Raw genomic sequence first — 16,749 nt, 5'->3', positions numbered from 1 at the left:
ATTTATTGTGGCTGGGGGTGATGGGAATTGCAGTTCTGCAACATCTGGAGTACCACAGGTTGGGAAACCCTGCCATAATCTATTTTGAGGACAAGATTTGCCCTGTCGTGCTGGAGAATTTGGTTTTATGTTGTTACTGGACTTGTTCAGTCCTGTTTGCCTTCTACATAGTTCTGAAACAACGCCTCAGGAAACAGCTTTTTGACAACTTCCCCAGTTTACACTTCTGTAGTATGTACTCGGTTCTCTGAAAAGAGATGGACAGTAATGCATGGCTTGACATCTTCACTCTCAAAGCAACTAGCCAATTTCAAGCACTTATTCACTGTGTTAAATGCCAGTGAGGGATTTAAATGGCTTACATAAAAGATGTTTTACCTATGCAAGGAGAATATTGGTGCAAGTTTGGCCAGCCTCACTGAAACCAGCCCCACTTCAGTACAACTCAATCCCTCCCTCTACCTTCAACCTTAAAGATACAGGACTCAGGACAAGAGGTGTGAAATTCCCATATAGTGTGGGCAATTGTTCTCCAACCAGTAACCACCCACCACAGTACACCAGCTGATCTGCACTAGATTTCTACTCCACCAATACTTATTATTTATTTATCATATTATAGCAGCAGCAACATAGACATGGTGCTCCAGATTCATCTGTAGGAGCATGCTGGCAAGAAATCCCTTTGTGCACCTGTGCTAGCATTGGCTCAGAGCCTTACAGTGATTTTGGCTGAATTTTCTCTTTTTTCACCCCTTAGAATTTCAGTTTGCTGGGTATTTGTTTTGTTTTGTTTTTTGCTTAATGACAGAGGTTCAGTATGATATGCACTCTATATGTATGTTTACTACATACATATAGTATGTTTCTGCTGAATATATAAAATGGCCCTGTGAAATAGTGATGTTACCCTTCTGTTTTCCTTCTACAGCTAAGAGGGCCAGAGACCTAACCCTTTCAAAGCCAAAAATGAAACCTGACATTGCTTTGATTTCAACAGGAAATGAAGGTGCCAGGTGTGCCTGTACTTGCGGGGGAGGAGGAATTGGTCCAATGTAGCAAAGTGGCACACACAGTTCAAAAATTGTGACTCAAAGCTTGCTTGAATTGAGCAATCATTCAGGGAGTAAATGGTCTCAAGTCACTGGGTAAGCAAAGAGTTCTGAATAATGAATAATCAAATAAGTAGGAAGTTGCTACGCCTCAGTAACATCAAGGATTCATTAAAACTTCTCAGTCCCAGGGACTACAGGCAGCAAGAAAATACCAATATATACAAGCAAGTAAAGCTTTCCTTACTCTTTCAGAGCTGGCTCAAGACCCTTTGCCCAGCTGAATGTTCCTTCCTTTACAGTAACAGCATACCCTGTACCAAAAAAAGAAAAAGAAAACAACAAATACAGTGAGGGAGAGAAGTCTCACAATCAGGCCTTTCTTGTGAGAAAGAAAGGCTGGGGTGGACAAGCGGCTAAGACATGAGGAAGGGTCTGCTATTCTGCTTGCCCCCCACACCATGCCTCATCCCATTGCCATCTGGTCAGGAGAGGAGAAGAGCCCCAGCCTTCCTCTCCAGCTTGGAACCCAGAAGGGGGAAGGGAGCAACCCTGCAGAGCACAGCTGTGGAAAAGATCTCTGCTCCCTTTCCAGCTCCAAACTGGAGAGGGAGGCTTCGGCTGGCCCTTTTTATGGTGGGCAGCGGTGGCGCCTTGACAAAATGGGCCCCCACCTTTCCCTGTAGCTCCAATTCTGAGCTTGTGGGGTGGGGTGGGGGGGATGAGGGTCATCCCTGCAGTTGTGCTGGGCTTCTAAAGGCCTCTGCAGCCCAGCACAACAGAGGAGTAGGGGATTATACTGATAAGGTCAGGGAGTAATGCTGTTTGTCTTGGAGTAAGTGCCATCATTATTATTATTATTTTACATTTATATTCCGTTCTTCCTCCAAGGAGCCCAGATCAGTGTGCTACCTACTTGAGTTTCTCTTTCACAACAACCCTGTGAAGTAGGCTAGGTTATTAAACACAGTGGATCAAATTTTCAGATAGACATGCATAGCATTGTCACAGGTGGACTACTGCATAGCAGCTGCCTATGGCGGCAAATCTTGGGGAGCGGCACCTTAGAGAGAGACAGATAGTTAAATCTCCCCCCCCACCTTTGAAAATGCTGCTGTGTGGCGGCAGCGCAGCAGGGACGAGAGCGCCACCCGCCTCCTAAACCATGACAGGCGGTGAGGTCGGGTGCTGGAGGCAGAGCTGGTGACTAAAGAGCTCCTCATTCAAGCCCGGTTTACTCACAGAGCGGGCAATTCCGGCCTGTTTAGGGCCTCTGCACATGCCCGACTGACCTCACCTCCTGTGACGGTTTAGGAGGCGGGCGGCGCTGTCACCGTCATCCTCACTGCACCACAGTGTGACATTTTTAAAGGTAAAAAAGAATTAAGTTTCCCTCCCAAGCCCCCTTACCCTTTTTCCTGGCTAGTCTTTGGCTGCCTATGGGTGGCAAAAAGATTAATCCGCCCCTGAGGACTGCACTGAAGGAAGAGGAGGTGGCGGCGGCAAGGTCACGGTGATAAACAAATGTTGACTTGGCTACCAAGGCCAACCAATTTTTTTGGAACCCTGGACATGAGCCCGTGTGAAAAGTTTCCTTCTTTCTTATTCCTCAAGCAGCATCTCTTCAGGCCACAAATCATGCTGCAGGTTACTGCCAGATCAGAATTTCAATGCACAAGTCGTACATTCTGGAGAGCTGCTGGATATACTCTATTGAGTACTATGGAATGGTGGGCTTCTGCAGCAGCAACCAACCACATAGCAACTGTGTTTTAGGAACGAGGAGAAATGCTTAAATAAGGAACATTCAGCAATCCTAGCTTAAATATTTATCCCTTTGCAATTACAGAGATGCATGTTTGTTTATCTCCCCTAGCCAGACATAGCTGTTCTCTAGAGATATACTCAAGTGCTGTGTTCAGTCTAGTTTCCAGTAACTTAACAACAGCTAAAGCCTTCCTTTTCCTGCAAATGGAAAGCCTATCTCAAAAGCTGTTAAAGACCAATAGGATGTCATTGGGAGGGTGATGTGCAATAGCAGGCATTTGCAAGAGAGGCATTTGCCAGAGAAGCTCTGACTTTCTGCCTTGACATTACAAAATATGAAGGATTTACTTGTGAAATTGCATTAAGCATCACAGAGCTCCCCTTCACTTTTCTCTCTTTCCCTTTGTTTAGCGAGACTTGCATACAAGGAAGCTGTATATTAGATGAAGGAGACAGTCTGTGTTAGGACTTGGGTGATCAAATCATTAGCCTATTACATCTAAATATGCCTGAGAACTCTTCCAGAAGATAATTTACAAATGCTATGATCACTCGTGCCGCACTGCAACGTTCGCTCTCATTTTATCTTTTTAGGCTTGCAGAATTCAGAGTGTTCATTGCAAAGAGGTAGAAGGTAATATCATAGGAACATAGGAAGCAGCCTTATAATGAGTCAGACCATATGTCCATCTAGCTTAGTATTGTCTACAAAGACTGGCAGCAGCTTCTCCAAGGTTGTAGGCAGAAATCTCTCTCAGCCCTATCTTGGAGAAACCAGAGAGGAAACCTTCTGCTCTTCCCAGAGCGGCTCCATCCCCTAAGGGGAATATCTTACAGTGCTCACACATCAAGACTCCCATTCATATGCAAACAGAGCAGACCCTGCTTAGGTAAGTCATGCTTGCTACCACAAGAGCAGCTCTCCTCATTCCATCACAATCACATGGATTAAACTCTTAAAAGCTTCAGAACTTGTCTGCATGTTGCAGGGAAAAATACTATACTTTGCTCTTAAGTAAACGGCTGGCACCTGTGAACATGCAAACACTCAAAAATATGTAATCTTAAATTCGGTTAGAAAGGGTTGGAGAATATCAGAGTATCACAAAGCCTGTGAGGAAACGCTGTGGTAATTAATTCAACCCTGTATTAATGTTATGTGAATGCTTGCAAGAGAGAGGGTGAATACATTTGAAGGAGATTGTTTGGCAAAGTGTGAACATTCCTGAAAGATCAGAACATCGGTGGCCCTCGTTACCTGCAGTCCTGGCACTGCGGTTTCACGTATCCGCAGTTGGGTCATAGGGACCCTTTATTTGTGCGGTGGGGGGAATAGGGTTATTTTCACCTATCTGCAGTTTTCGAGTGGCCAGAAATGACTTCCAGCATCATTTCCTGCCGCCATTTTGTAGCTCTTTTTCAGAAAAAAGGAACTAAAAATCAGAGGATTTGCAAGTTTTGGGGGAGTTGCTGGAGAGCAAGAGATTAGTTCTGTCCCCCCCACATAGGGTTACGGTTTCTTTATTTGCAGTTCTGTTATCTGAGGAAATGGGTGGGAACGGAGCTCCCATGAATAACGAGGGCCACCAGTACTGCCTGCTGCTGGGAAAATGGTTGGTGGAGGGAGAGAGAGCTGGAAGGAAGTTAACAAAGGGAGCTCTGCCAAGATGGGAGAAGAGGAAAGAGTTGTAGGCTCTGCATACTACTGGAAAAATGAAGGAGCCCCACTGGGGTGGGGTAAAAAAAAGGTGTGCGCAGCATGCTGCAAGGGAGGTAGTGATCGAAAAGTGGGAGGGGTGGTGGCCCACTGCACTGTCTGAGGCACTGGATGAGACTTGGACCAGCCCTGTCTTACCAAACCATGACTGACATCCAGACTAACAAAGCTCATGTGTAGCAATGCAGAGTGCACACTCCAGAGGACACACGAATTTCATCGATTTTTCTTCCCTCTGTTGCTGACTGTGAATCCCAAAAATATATCCCTAAGGGTTGAGCTGCTCTCAGGGAAATATTTTTGGGAGTCATAGTCAGCTATCAAGAGAAGGGAAGACTGATGAAAAACATACATTTCCTCAGATTGGGTGGTGGCCCATTTCAACGAGGTTGCAAACAGAAATACAGACAGTGAACTGCTGAATTCATGAGCTGACTCCATAGGAGAGTATTGTGTTTGAGGATACATGAAAGTTCTATTTGTGGATCTGATGAGTAATACACACATGTAAGCTACTGTATCATGCCGCAATCATTTCACATATGTATGAAGTAGCCCACAGTAGTTAACATCTGTTTTCCAAGAAAATACTTGCTATTTGTTCCCCTTAGATGTTGCAATCCAATCCCACCAGCCTTTTCTGTCCCACTCTCTGTGCTCGACATGCCACACCAATGTTTTACCTGGAGTAATCAATTTGGTTTCCACACAGCTTGGATCAAGTTCATCATGTGACAAGAAGTACTGAATCCTCTTCAGGGAAACATTTGCCTGTGAAACAAAGGATTGTCATTTTAACAAAAACAAGAAATGTTAATTCTGTCCTGAGGGAAGTAGAGAACAAAAACTGATGCAATCATTGAATGGATGAGGGCTATCAACTAGACTCTCAAGTTACTTTACTGCTGCAGGGAAAGGAAAAGAAAGGTTGTGCTATTGAGTCGGTGTCGACTCCTGGCGACCACAGAGCCATGTGGTTTTCTTGGTAGAATACAGGAAGGGTTTATCACTGCCTTCTCCCGCACAGTATGAGATGATGCCTTTCAGCACCTTCCAATATCACTGCTGCCCAATATAGGAGTTTCCCATATTCTGGGAAACACACCAGCGGGGATTCGAACCAACAGCCTCCTGCTCTCTAGGCAGGTTGCTTCCCTGCTGTGCCATTAGCAGTGGGTAGCAGCTAATTCACATTTGTTAAAGTTCAGCCAGGGTTTGACCCCAGCTGGAAGCCAAACTAAAGATGACAAGAGACTCAATTTGCTTAAACCTGGGACTGCTGGTTTTAAGATATCTAGCTTTAGAGCAAAAGATGTCTCTGGATGTGGATGCTAAGCTCTCTCTTCACCTGTAGCTTACCCACTCCCTGCTGCTGCCCCTCTCCATTTGTCCCCAGGTGCTTTTCTCTTCACCTGAGCTCTGATATCACCAGAAGTGGCTTGGCTGAAAAAAGCACAGGATGACTAGAGAAGTCATTTGAGCTGTTCACAAACAGATGGCCGTGTGCCCCTTTGCTCTAAAAATTGGACCTCATCTCAAATTTATTTATTAAAACATCTATCTCCTGCCTATCTATTAAAAAAAATTTAAGGTGATAAAAATCCATTAAAACCTAGTACAAAATATACAAAATCATCAAAACAAAAATCAGCAGCAATCCATCAAAACAACAATAGAACCATTGACTGCAGCAAATTATACAAATCTACACCACAGGCATCACACAATTACACAAGCAAGCTGGAACAGCACAGTCTTAGCCAGCTGCCTAAATTAAAACAGTGTGGAAGTGAGGGGCACATCTTAGGAAGGAAGTTCCACAACTGAAAAAGCCCTGCTCAATGTGTCTGGCCACCACATAGTATAGTCTGGATATGACTAAGGTACAAATTACTGAGGCCACATGTGTCTGGGGCCCTGGATTTAAACCAGCAGGTCCACCACAGTCATGTCTAATTGGCCCATACACTTAGCCATGAGCTTGTAGTTCTCTTCTCCCTGTCACACCCCATCATCCCCCCTTTTGCATTCTGGTTTGTATTCAGTGTGAGTTTTTTATTTGTTTGTTTTGAATGACTGGCAGCATCCTTACCTGTGCAATGTTGCTAGCCACCTGGGGGAGCATGGAGAGTGGGAACCTTAGAAGATTAAACAGGGAGAGAGACACAAAGGCTTTCTCTGCATCAAGTACGTTCTTTTCATCCACAGAGACATAAACAGCAAAAGTGGTCAACGCAACCTGGAAGCCAGAAACTTGATTTCAAACACACATTGTCTGTTACCTATAAGAACATAAGAAAAGCTCTGCAGGATCAGGCCCAAGGCCGATCTAGTCCAGCATCCTATTTCATACAGTGGCCCACCAGATGCCTCTGAGAAGCCCACAGGCAAGAGGTGAGGGCATGTCCTCTCTCTTGCTGTTGATTCCCTGCAACTGTAGAGGTATCTAAATTTAGAGGCAACAGGTATTTAGAAGCATCTGTACCTGGAGGTGGCATATAGCCACCAGACTAGTAGCCATTGATAGACCTATCCTCCATGAATTGGTCTAAAACCATTTAAAACCATACAATCTATACATTTAAAAATTTTGTCCTTAAAAATGCTTTCCATCAATTTACCTGGCACAGAAGTTAAGCTAGCCAGCCTGTAGTTTCCCGAATCTCCCTTGATCCCTGTTTGAAATTGGAGTTGTATTAGCTACTTTCCATTCCTCTGGTACAGAGCCTGATTATAGGGACAAGTTACATATTTTTGCTAGGAGACCAGCAATTTCACATTTTAGTTCTGTCAGAACTCTTGGGTGGATGCCATCTGGCCCTGGCGATTTGTTAAGTTTTTAGTTTTTCAAGACAGTTTCGAACATCCTCTCTCATCACCTCAAATTGGCCCAGTTCTTCAGCCTCCAAACCTGAAAAGCTCAATTCTAGAGTGGGGATATGATCAGTATCCTCTGCCTGAAGACAGATGCAAAGAACTCATTCAGCTTTTCTTCAATCTCCTTATCCTCCTTAATAATTCCTTTCATGCCTTCATCATCTAAGGATCTAACCACCTCCCTGGCAGGTTTTCTATTCTACTTCTGATATATTTAAAGAAGTTTTTTGTTATTCCCCTTGACACTCCTAGCTATATGCTCCTCAAACTCTCTTTTTGCATCCCTTATTATCGCTTTGCATTTCTTTTGCCAGAGTTTAGGTTCCTTCCTGTTCTCTTCATTGGGGCAGGACTTCAATTACTGAAAGAAGTCACCGTCCCTTTTATAGCGTCCCTGATACTACATTTTAGCCACGTCCTCCTGAACTTGGTGATAACTTTCCACCTTCTTGGTTATATTTTTGAGAACTGTAGTCATACTGAAAATGTAAAAATAAAAGCAGCAGTCTTTTACTGGATGATCGAACAGTTGCTTGGCTTGTTTGTTATGCTAATGTGCTACAGAAAAAGATGGCATGGCACTGCTTGTACAGCAATGCAAACAGGACACAAAGGAGAACTAGTAATTCCATCTTTAGCAGGTGCAATGTTCAAACAACTCCCTGGCTGACATCCAAACTACAAGCACTGACACTATGGGAGAAGCACAGGTGCCTCTGAAGAGTTAACTAACTCAGCCCCACAGTTCATGAAGTGGGGAGGTGCACAAATTTCAAGAACCTCCCCTTCCCCTAGAAGCACTCAGTGACACCCAAAAACATGTTCCTGAAGGCTGTGCATCCATGAGGGGAATATTTTTGGGTGACACAGTTTCCAGTTGAAGGGGGAGTTGTTAAAATCCCCGCCCCCATGCAAGCAAGCAGCAGCGCAGTATTAGTCTGGAACTCTTCAGGCACCAGTGTTTGGGTAGTCTGGATGTCAGCCAATATTCTAGAACACTGGAGTATCAGATATTCCTGCTGGCCACTATGGATCTGAGATTTAGCGTGGAACCCCAGATTAGAAGAGAGGAACAAGATGTAAAATTATTTTTCAGTGTATAGTGCCACAATGAGAACTAACACAGAAGGACTAACATGCCTTGAATTTTCTCCCTCTCTTGGGTCTGCATTTAATGACGATATCTTGGGAATAGGGGGAAGCTTGTGAAAACAAGGTGAGGCCGGATAGCTATTGCCTGATCTGTAAGACCTACCGTGTCATAAGCATCATTCTGCCCCCCGCCCAACTCCAAATAAATGTTTCAGTTAGATATTAGCCAATGCATCGTGACCTCTATTTTGAGCAGCAATCTGGACAGTGACATAGAGGGAAAGGGGCAAGCTAAGTTAGGAGGGCTAGCTGTGCAGATGGCAGAAGTGCTGGACTTGGTATCAGGGGCCAACCATTCAGAGGCCCCCAAGTTGGGAACCCTAAAGGATAAATCCCTTGAGCCAGAGTCCATCAAGGGAAAGACATCCTCGCTCTCAAGGGCCTCTTGCTCCCCATGGCAATGAAGACAGCACACTTAGTGAGAAATAGTGATGAGGCAATAGAGGGTTATGCTCCAGGACAGAGGACGTCTCCATTGAGGCTTTCCCCTCCTCAGGAAGAGGTGAAGCTTGGGATGAGTAGTCTGACCCCAAGAGTATACAAGGGCTCAGCCCAAACCAAGCCCATACCAAAAGGTAAAGTGTGCTGTTGAGTCGATGTCGACTCATGACGACCACAGAGCCTTGTGGTTGTCTTTGGTATGATACAGGAGAGGTCTACCATTGCCATCTCCCATGCAGTATGTGATGATGCCTTTCAGAATCTTCCTATATCGCTGCTGCCCGATATAGCTGCTTCCCATAGTCTGGGAAACATACTAGCAGGGATTCAAACCAGCAACCTCTGGCTTGATAGTCAAGTCATTTCCCCTCTGTGCCATTAGGTGGCTAGGCCCATACTAAGTACACAAAAATGGAAGCTTTGCCACTAGAGGGCCTTCAAGGCAAAAGACTCCCATTGCTTTCAATGGGAAATCTACCCTAATCTGTTGAAATCAACATTTTAAAAAGTGTTAGTGTGACAGTCCCAGAGTCACCCTGCCTCTATGACAGGGGGCAGTTGCTATGAGCAAGGCAGGATTTCAGCCTTTTAATTTTCAAGGGATTTTAATTGTGAGGCTCCTGTCCTCTAAGCACAGTCTCCCATCCCTATGTCCAAAAGCTACGAACCAGTTCAAACAAGATTGAACCAGTTCGGACCTCCAAAATGGGTGGCGTGGTAGCTGGCACCCATGGGTACCTACCTTCCAAACCCCAAAGCAATTGGACACTCGTAAGATTTTTTATGAATTTTTGAAATTTATTTTTATTTTTCTCTCATAGGGCATAATGGGACTCGAAACTATGGGGGTGGTTAGCACCATCTGTTCACTACACCACCACTCACTCTGGGCCACCCCAGCACCCCACAAGTGGCGTTAAGGTTTTTCTCCATAGGGAAAAATGGAGGTTTCAGCAGCCCCATAATTGCACTTGGGGGGGTGCTGGGGTGGTCCAGAGAGAGGGTGCCAACCACCCGCATGGGTTGCTAACCCATGGGGTAGTGGGTTTTGTTGTTTCTGAAGTGTTCTGAGTGTAGATTCTTTGGTAGCATGTGAGGTTTTCAATGACAAACCATGAATCCACTCTCATTGCTAACCTTAAAGACACATACAATTCAAAAATCACTTAAAAATCAGCCCTTTGCCCAATTCCTTTCAAATAATTCTGATAGCTTCCTGGCCCCCCTTGGGCACTACCACCCACCACACTCTGCTCTAGGCCACCCCTTTGCCCCCAACGTGAAGCTATACATTTGCTGACACCTCCATGCTTCTTTATGGAGAAAAGACTTAAAAGTCGCATAAACTTCAAAAATCACTTAAAAATCAGCCTTTTGCCCAATTCCTTTCAAATAATTCTGATAGCTTCCTTGCCCACCTTGGGAACTACCACCCACCACACTCCACTCTAGAACACCCATCCCCCCCCCCGGCCTGAAGCTATACATTTGCTGCAATCCTCATTATACCCTATGAGGAATTCTAAAATAATTTTAAAATTCACCAATAATCAGAGGAGTGTCTGATTGCCTTGGAGCTTTGTAGGTGGTTAGGGTTAGGGTTATGGAGAAAACCTATGAGAAACCCTATGAGAAAAATAATTAAAAATATTTCAAATATTCATAAAAAATCATAGGGGTGTCCAAATGCTTTGAGGTTTGGGTAGTTGTTGGCACCCATGGGTGCTCCACAATAGGGAATAATGGACTGGTTCGAGTCCCATTATACCCTATGAGAAAAAAATAAAAATAAAATTCAAAAATTCATAAAAAACCGTACAAATGTCCGATTGCTTTGGGGTTTAGGTGGCAGGTATCCCTGGGCACCAGCTACCACCCTACCAATTTTTGTAGGTCTGAAGTGGTCCAAAACGGTTTGAATTTGAACCGGACCAGGGGGATGTTGGAGCAAAACCAAAATCGAACCACCACCTCCTGGTTCGAACCTGGTTCAAATTCAAACCGAACCGGGCAAACCGGTTTTGTACACATCCCTACTAGTTACCACCTTCTAATTAGGGCAGAGAGGACTCCAAGGGGTAGCAAGAGGTATCAAGTGCTTCCCCAAATACTGCTCCCCCATCTACCAGACTAAAACTTTACAGCAAAGTGTCAGACAATAGTTATAGTATATTATGATCCTATAGCTTGAATTAATTGTTTTAAATTAAGTCAAAACTCATTTGTCCACCCAGGCTTTTAGTTAGACACTGTTTTAATAGTTTGTTAAAACAGTATCCAATTAAAATCCTGGGTGAACAAATAATTTTAAATTATTGTAAAGTTTTAACCTTTGTATTTGTTATTTGTATTGTTTTGTTGTAAACCATCCAGAGACTTGCGTTTTGGGCGCTATACAAATATGTTAAATAAAATAAAAACAAAAATGTCTCTATTGTTTAAAGAAGCCTCTTTCACTCACTTCTCTACCCCAAAACAAGCAGCAGAAGCAGGCCAACCTCTTAACTTCCTTCCTAGCCAGGAAGGTAAGACCATGTGCTAGGTAAGACCATGTGTGCAGCAGCGGGGTGCAAGATCATCTCCTCGGTACTGACCTCTCTCCCAAGTTACACATGGTCTTGGAGAGGAAGAGAAAACTAGCCTGGAAAGCAAACTGGAAAGTTTGGCCTAATCCCAAAAGGCATGATTTTCTAAGAGGAATCTGGCCCATTTTCTGAATAAGTCTGAAAATGTCAAGCAAGCTTCATTAATAAGGCAAATAAACATGAATTGCTCTACCTCTATGAATAGTATTTAGAGTACAGAAAAATCTTTGCCACCCCTTTGCTTCCCCAAACTAGTTGTTCTGGAGTCACTCCTGAGTCAAGGCCAGTTTGAATGATACTTCACCCAAGTGGCCTGCCCCACATGATAAAGGCATGAGCTTATCTGTCTCCCTCCTCCTAGTGTGCACCATTCCTTAAATCACACAGAGCCATGGTTTGTCTGAAGCACTATTTGGAGCCTGTGTAGGGGAGTAGTTTGGATGAGCCATGTCCCCATGTGATTAAATAATGCTGTGCTACGTGGTGGGGGTAGGGGTGTGTGCTCATGGCATGCTCACATCTTTATCACTTGGGATGGGTCAGACGAAGTATTGTCTGAAAAAACCCAAAGGGTAGTTATTCAAAAGGAGTTTTATGCAGCAGTCCCCTGTATTACAGTCTGATGAATATAAGCACTCAGGTTTTTCATTTATTTTATACTTTTATCCCACCTTTTCTCCAAGGACCTCAGGGTGCTGTTCTCCTCCCCTATTTTATGTTCACACCAATCCTGTGAGATAGGACAAGCTGAGAGCTAGTAACTAGCTGAGCAAGGATTTAAACACAGGTCTCCCAGATTCTAGTCGAGTATTCTACCCATTCTGCCACACTGATGTCTGAGTGACAAACATTTTCTCCCATCTTCTGCAATTTGCTCAGAAACACTGTGCATTTAAATATTCTTGATTTAAAACCCCACGTTGTTCCTCTTGGCAGAAAGGCCCACTGCATTTGCATAGAGGTATTGTCCCGTCTCCTCCCAGTTAAGTTACAGGGATAATTTCAACACATTAGAGCAGTTCCTCCAATATAATACAAGGTATATCAACAAAACTTACCAGAAATGGTGCGCTGACCCATGCAAAAGTTGACAAAGCATTTAGGTAGGCTGATTTCTTCAAAACACGGAGTTCATTCTTCCGTATCTCCAGAACTTTGTCCGCAAAGGATGTTTCCCAAGCATAAAGTTTCAGTACTTTTATGCCACTTAGAATTTCATTCATTAGCTTAATACGGGAGTCTTTGTAGCGCATCTGTTCCACCTAGAATGGTTTTTAGGTGACATCTTTAGGCCAAGCGTTATGTCTAAGCATAATAATTTTTACGGTGCTCCCCATGCCTGGATCTCCAAGCAATTGAATAAGCAGAAAGGCTTTAAAAACAACAAACTGGACCTGCAACGAAATGTAGCGTATCCCAAGCTTCTAAAAGGTGTGCTAGACTTCAAGGCTCCAGCCAGCTTAGAACAGGAGCCTGGATGAGACATCGGGCGGGTGGGGGTGGGGTCGTCCAGGGGAAGGGAGGAAATGACACATTCCCCCCCCCTTCCCCTGCTGTTCTATATTACTGCTACAGGATTGGTTTTGGCATTGACTACCAATGGGGCTGGGGCTTGTCCTGCAGAATGTGTGCGTGTTTAAACCAAGCAAACAGGGCAATCTACACAGTTCACTACCTTTAACATTAATACACACCCACCCACCCACACACCACCTTTCACTAACTTCTTTTCAACATGTGCTTTTGTTCAGCTGACAATCCACAAAAGAAACAGCACTGTGGGAGAATGAGAAGGAACTGTGCAGCTAATGTTGATCTACGTGAAACGCAATGCAAAAAATAATATAGCATACACACAATGTTTTAATAGCTCAGATTAATTATTGGCAGTCAGTTCAAGGAAAGGAATCTGAGGATTGCTCAATCCAGTAAGTGGATTGTGGAGTTCTACATTTTGGATTGAAGATATGTTCTTTGAAACAAGGTATGTTCTAAAATACAGTTTGAAAAAGAGGTTGTAACAATTATCTAGGGAATCAACTTAAGAGGCAAACTACAGATAACATTTGAGCTATGAGTAAGATAACCGCCCCAAGACTTTGGTTTGGGGCAGTATAGAAATGTATAAAATAAAATAAAATAAAATAAAATAAAATAAAATAAAATAAAATAAAATAGGGAATTACAGGTTGCTCCAGCAAACACAAGGTTCCCAAATCCATCTCCACTGAGATAACATGAATGCCAGGCAAGGGGGGCATTTGAAGGAGAGAGCTGGGTAGGCAGGAGTACTTCATCTTAACGCTAACCTCTTGCAGGTTATTTTCTCTCATTCTGGAGCCACATCGGGGGGTGGGGTGGAAAAATATTCTGGGAGGAGATTACAGGAAAAAGTTGTAGGTGGAGGAAGAATTCAGCACTTCCTCCCAATCACTGTTTCTCCCCTGCAGATGTCCCCCAACTTTGTATCAGCACGATACAGCACACCACAGGTTTCAGAACCCCATGTTTGCCTTGCAATGCATAGTTCTACCCTGGGATGGCCAACTTCAGCTCTCCTGTGGATGCTGAACAGCAGCTCTCATAATCCTTGGCAACCAACCACTGTGGCTGGGGATGATGGGAGTTGTAGTCCAAAAACAGTTTAAGTTGAGTAGCCCAATTCTACCCTAAATGAGAACATGAAATTATATTCCTTTGCATCTCAGAACACATCAGGGCAACTGCAACATCATATATTTTGTGACTGATTTTAAATTGTTGAATTGTTTTAACTTTTTATATGTGTTTTAATTGTTTTATGTTAACTGCCCAGAGATGAAAGTTTGGGCAGTATATAAATGTGATAGATAGATAGATAGATAGATAGATAGATAGATAGATAGATAGATAGAAAGGATTTGCACCCTTGTGGCTTGCCACTTGTATCTGTATGCACTCTAGAACACTTCAGAAAACCCATGATATTTTTAGCTTACGGTATATACCTTCAGCACATCTAAGTAAACTTACTCTTTGCTTTCATACACCTCTTGGTTTCACTGGTTGGAACATGTAATAATTTGGAAAATGACAGTGTAAGGTGTTAAGAAGTTAATGGAGTTGGAACAGATGACTTTTGAATCCCTTTGAAATCTACAGTTCTATTATTCAAACCTGCACTAATAAAAGTGGCAATTTACACTATTCAATAGCTACTGCAATGACCACTTAATAGCCATCCTACTTTCTCAGATTAAAACCTACTTTTTGCAATGCAACATTTAATGTTTTTAACTATAGCAGGTTATATGATGAGGGAGCATCTATGTGCTTTTGTTTGCAGTCGCCAAGCCAAACACTTGAACACACCAATGTATGAACACTTGCACAGAGCCAGAAAAACACAAAGGCTGTTTTCAATTGCCCAGAATGAGCAGCAGTATTCTGCTGCTCAGCCTTTCCTGAATGCATCCATCAGAGTGCCTGAGACAGAAAGATGCAAATGTTGCATAGCAATTTGCTACCAGAGTGGAGAACATTGGTACCCTCTAGTTTGTGGATGTGCCCTGCCCTCTTTTCACACTGAGCAGGGTATTGGGAAAGAATTCAGCCAAAGGCAGTAACAACAAAGTAGTATGAGAAAATGTGCCTAACCACCACGGTTCTGGGAAAAGTGGGTTGGGCTGGGAGACCTATAAGGAGGCAGCTCTGCAGTATCAGGCAGAAGGCCAAGCAGAACTGCATCCAGGGTAAAAGATCAAAAAGATTGTGTTGGGGTACATGAGACAGAACAGGGATTTGATCCAGGATGCAGGCTCAGGGAAAGGCTCATAGAGACAAGGGAAGGCAGAGTCCAAGGGCAGATAGGAGGGTGCAGAGAAGCAGAGCATTCCATGCGGCAGTCAAATGGCTCCGAGAACTATTGACCAACTTGGAAAAAATTTCCTCCTGCTCTCTTTTTCAGGGGAACTCAGCCAGGCAATCAAATTAGTTTGTAATGGATTAAATCCAAGGGACAAAACTAGATTTCACCCACCTGTAAAGCTCTGGTTCTCAAAGCAATCACAGCATTTAACGGGATGAGCAAGACCATCACAGCAACTCCTGCCAGCACAGAAGGTCCCAAAGCCTTCACAGGACAAAACACATATCAGTCATCATTCCACTCTCCTGCAAGTAGCATTAAAAGAAGCTAGAAACTACACTTCTCTACCCTCCTGCAAGTATATTAGCCAGAATAGATTTTTCAACAAAAAACTTTTTGGGGCCTATTAGAAAAGGTTATTGAATCCAATAGCATTCCAAGAAGCTTTGGAAAGATTTAGTATTGGCTCTGTTGGTGATTTGGTTCATGCCCTGGTGGAAAACTGGAACAGCAAAAACACCAGCAGGGATGTGTACAAAACCACATCCCGGTTCAGTTCAAATTCAAACCAGACCAGACTAGTTCGGTTTTGCCCCGTTCCTGACCAGGGCCTAGCTTGGCTCGAATTCAAACCAGTTCAGATCTGATTCGAGGGGAGCTTCCCTAAGTGTTATATTAGTTAGTAAAATCGAAATACTTACTCCCACCACTGGCTGCAGAGAGGGTGTCTGCTACAGTGGTCGTGGGGGGGGGGGCTGTGGCAACTCCCCCTACCCTTGCCAGCCTCTCCCCAAGTCTCCCTCTGCATGTGTGTGGCAGCCATGTTTTTGGCCTCCACGCATGTACACAGGCCATTTTCAGTTTTTTAAAAAGTGCTTGACCCCACTTGATAAGTGTGCTTCCCTGTGTCATAGAGAAAGGAGGGAGAGAGAGTGGGACGGACACACCAGCAGAACTTTCAAAGCCGCCTTTCTGTTTTGTGTTTTATGGAGCAATGGGAAACTGAGGAGTGTAATTTTCTATAGTAGCCTTGCAAATAAAAATAAAAATTATGGTTGCACCTCCTGCCCCATATGAGGAACTGTCTGGGCTCGCTAAAGCTTTTCCTCCCTACATACTCCTATTATGGCTCTTTAAATCTAATTGTATTGCAACTCAGCTGTGGGCATCCAAAAGCACCTCCCCACCAGCATCCTCAGACATCTGAGAATTGGTCACTTGTTCAAATAGAGCAGGTCCACCAGATGCTGGCTGGGGATGCTGGGAGTTGTAGTTCAGCAACATCTGGCAGACCACACATTAAGAACTATT

The 16,749-nt window shown here is 43.8% G+C and overlaps 1 protein-coding gene across 2 annotated transcripts in view; it reads right to left on the bottom strand.

Annotated features, from left to right (window-relative positions):
- The window catches only part of ABCC3 (ATP binding cassette subfamily C member 3), a 131,607-nt gene that overhangs the window by 49,561 nt on the left and 65,297 nt on the right, over positions 1–16,749 (bottom strand). The window contains exons 11-15 of one of the 2 annotated variants that reach the window (XM_053297974.1): positions 15,610–15,702; positions 12,650–12,853; positions 6,629–6,775; positions 5,220–5,307; positions 1,300–1,366 (exon numbers count right to left, since the gene is read on the bottom strand). In XM_053297974.1, the coding sequence (XP_053153949.1) occupies positions 1,300–1,366; positions 5,220–5,307; positions 6,629–6,775; positions 12,650–12,853; positions 15,610–15,702 (599 nt within the window). Of the gene's footprint in view, positions 1–1,299; positions 1,367–5,219; positions 5,308–6,628; positions 6,776–7,157; positions 7,212–12,649; positions 12,854–15,609; positions 15,703–16,749 lie in introns of those variants that run through there. The other variant, XM_053297976.1, reaches the window with a different exon arrangement.

This window comes from Hemicordylus capensis, chromosome 2 (assembly GCF_027244095.1).
Source record: "Hemicordylus capensis ecotype Gifberg chromosome 2, rHemCap1.1.pri, whole genome shotgun sequence".
Classification (NCBI taxonomy): Eukaryota; Metazoa; Chordata; class Lepidosauria; order Squamata; family Cordylidae; genus Hemicordylus; species Hemicordylus capensis.
Note: the sequence above shows the minus strand (reverse complement) of the source record. Positions and strands in the feature narration are given on the sequence as shown.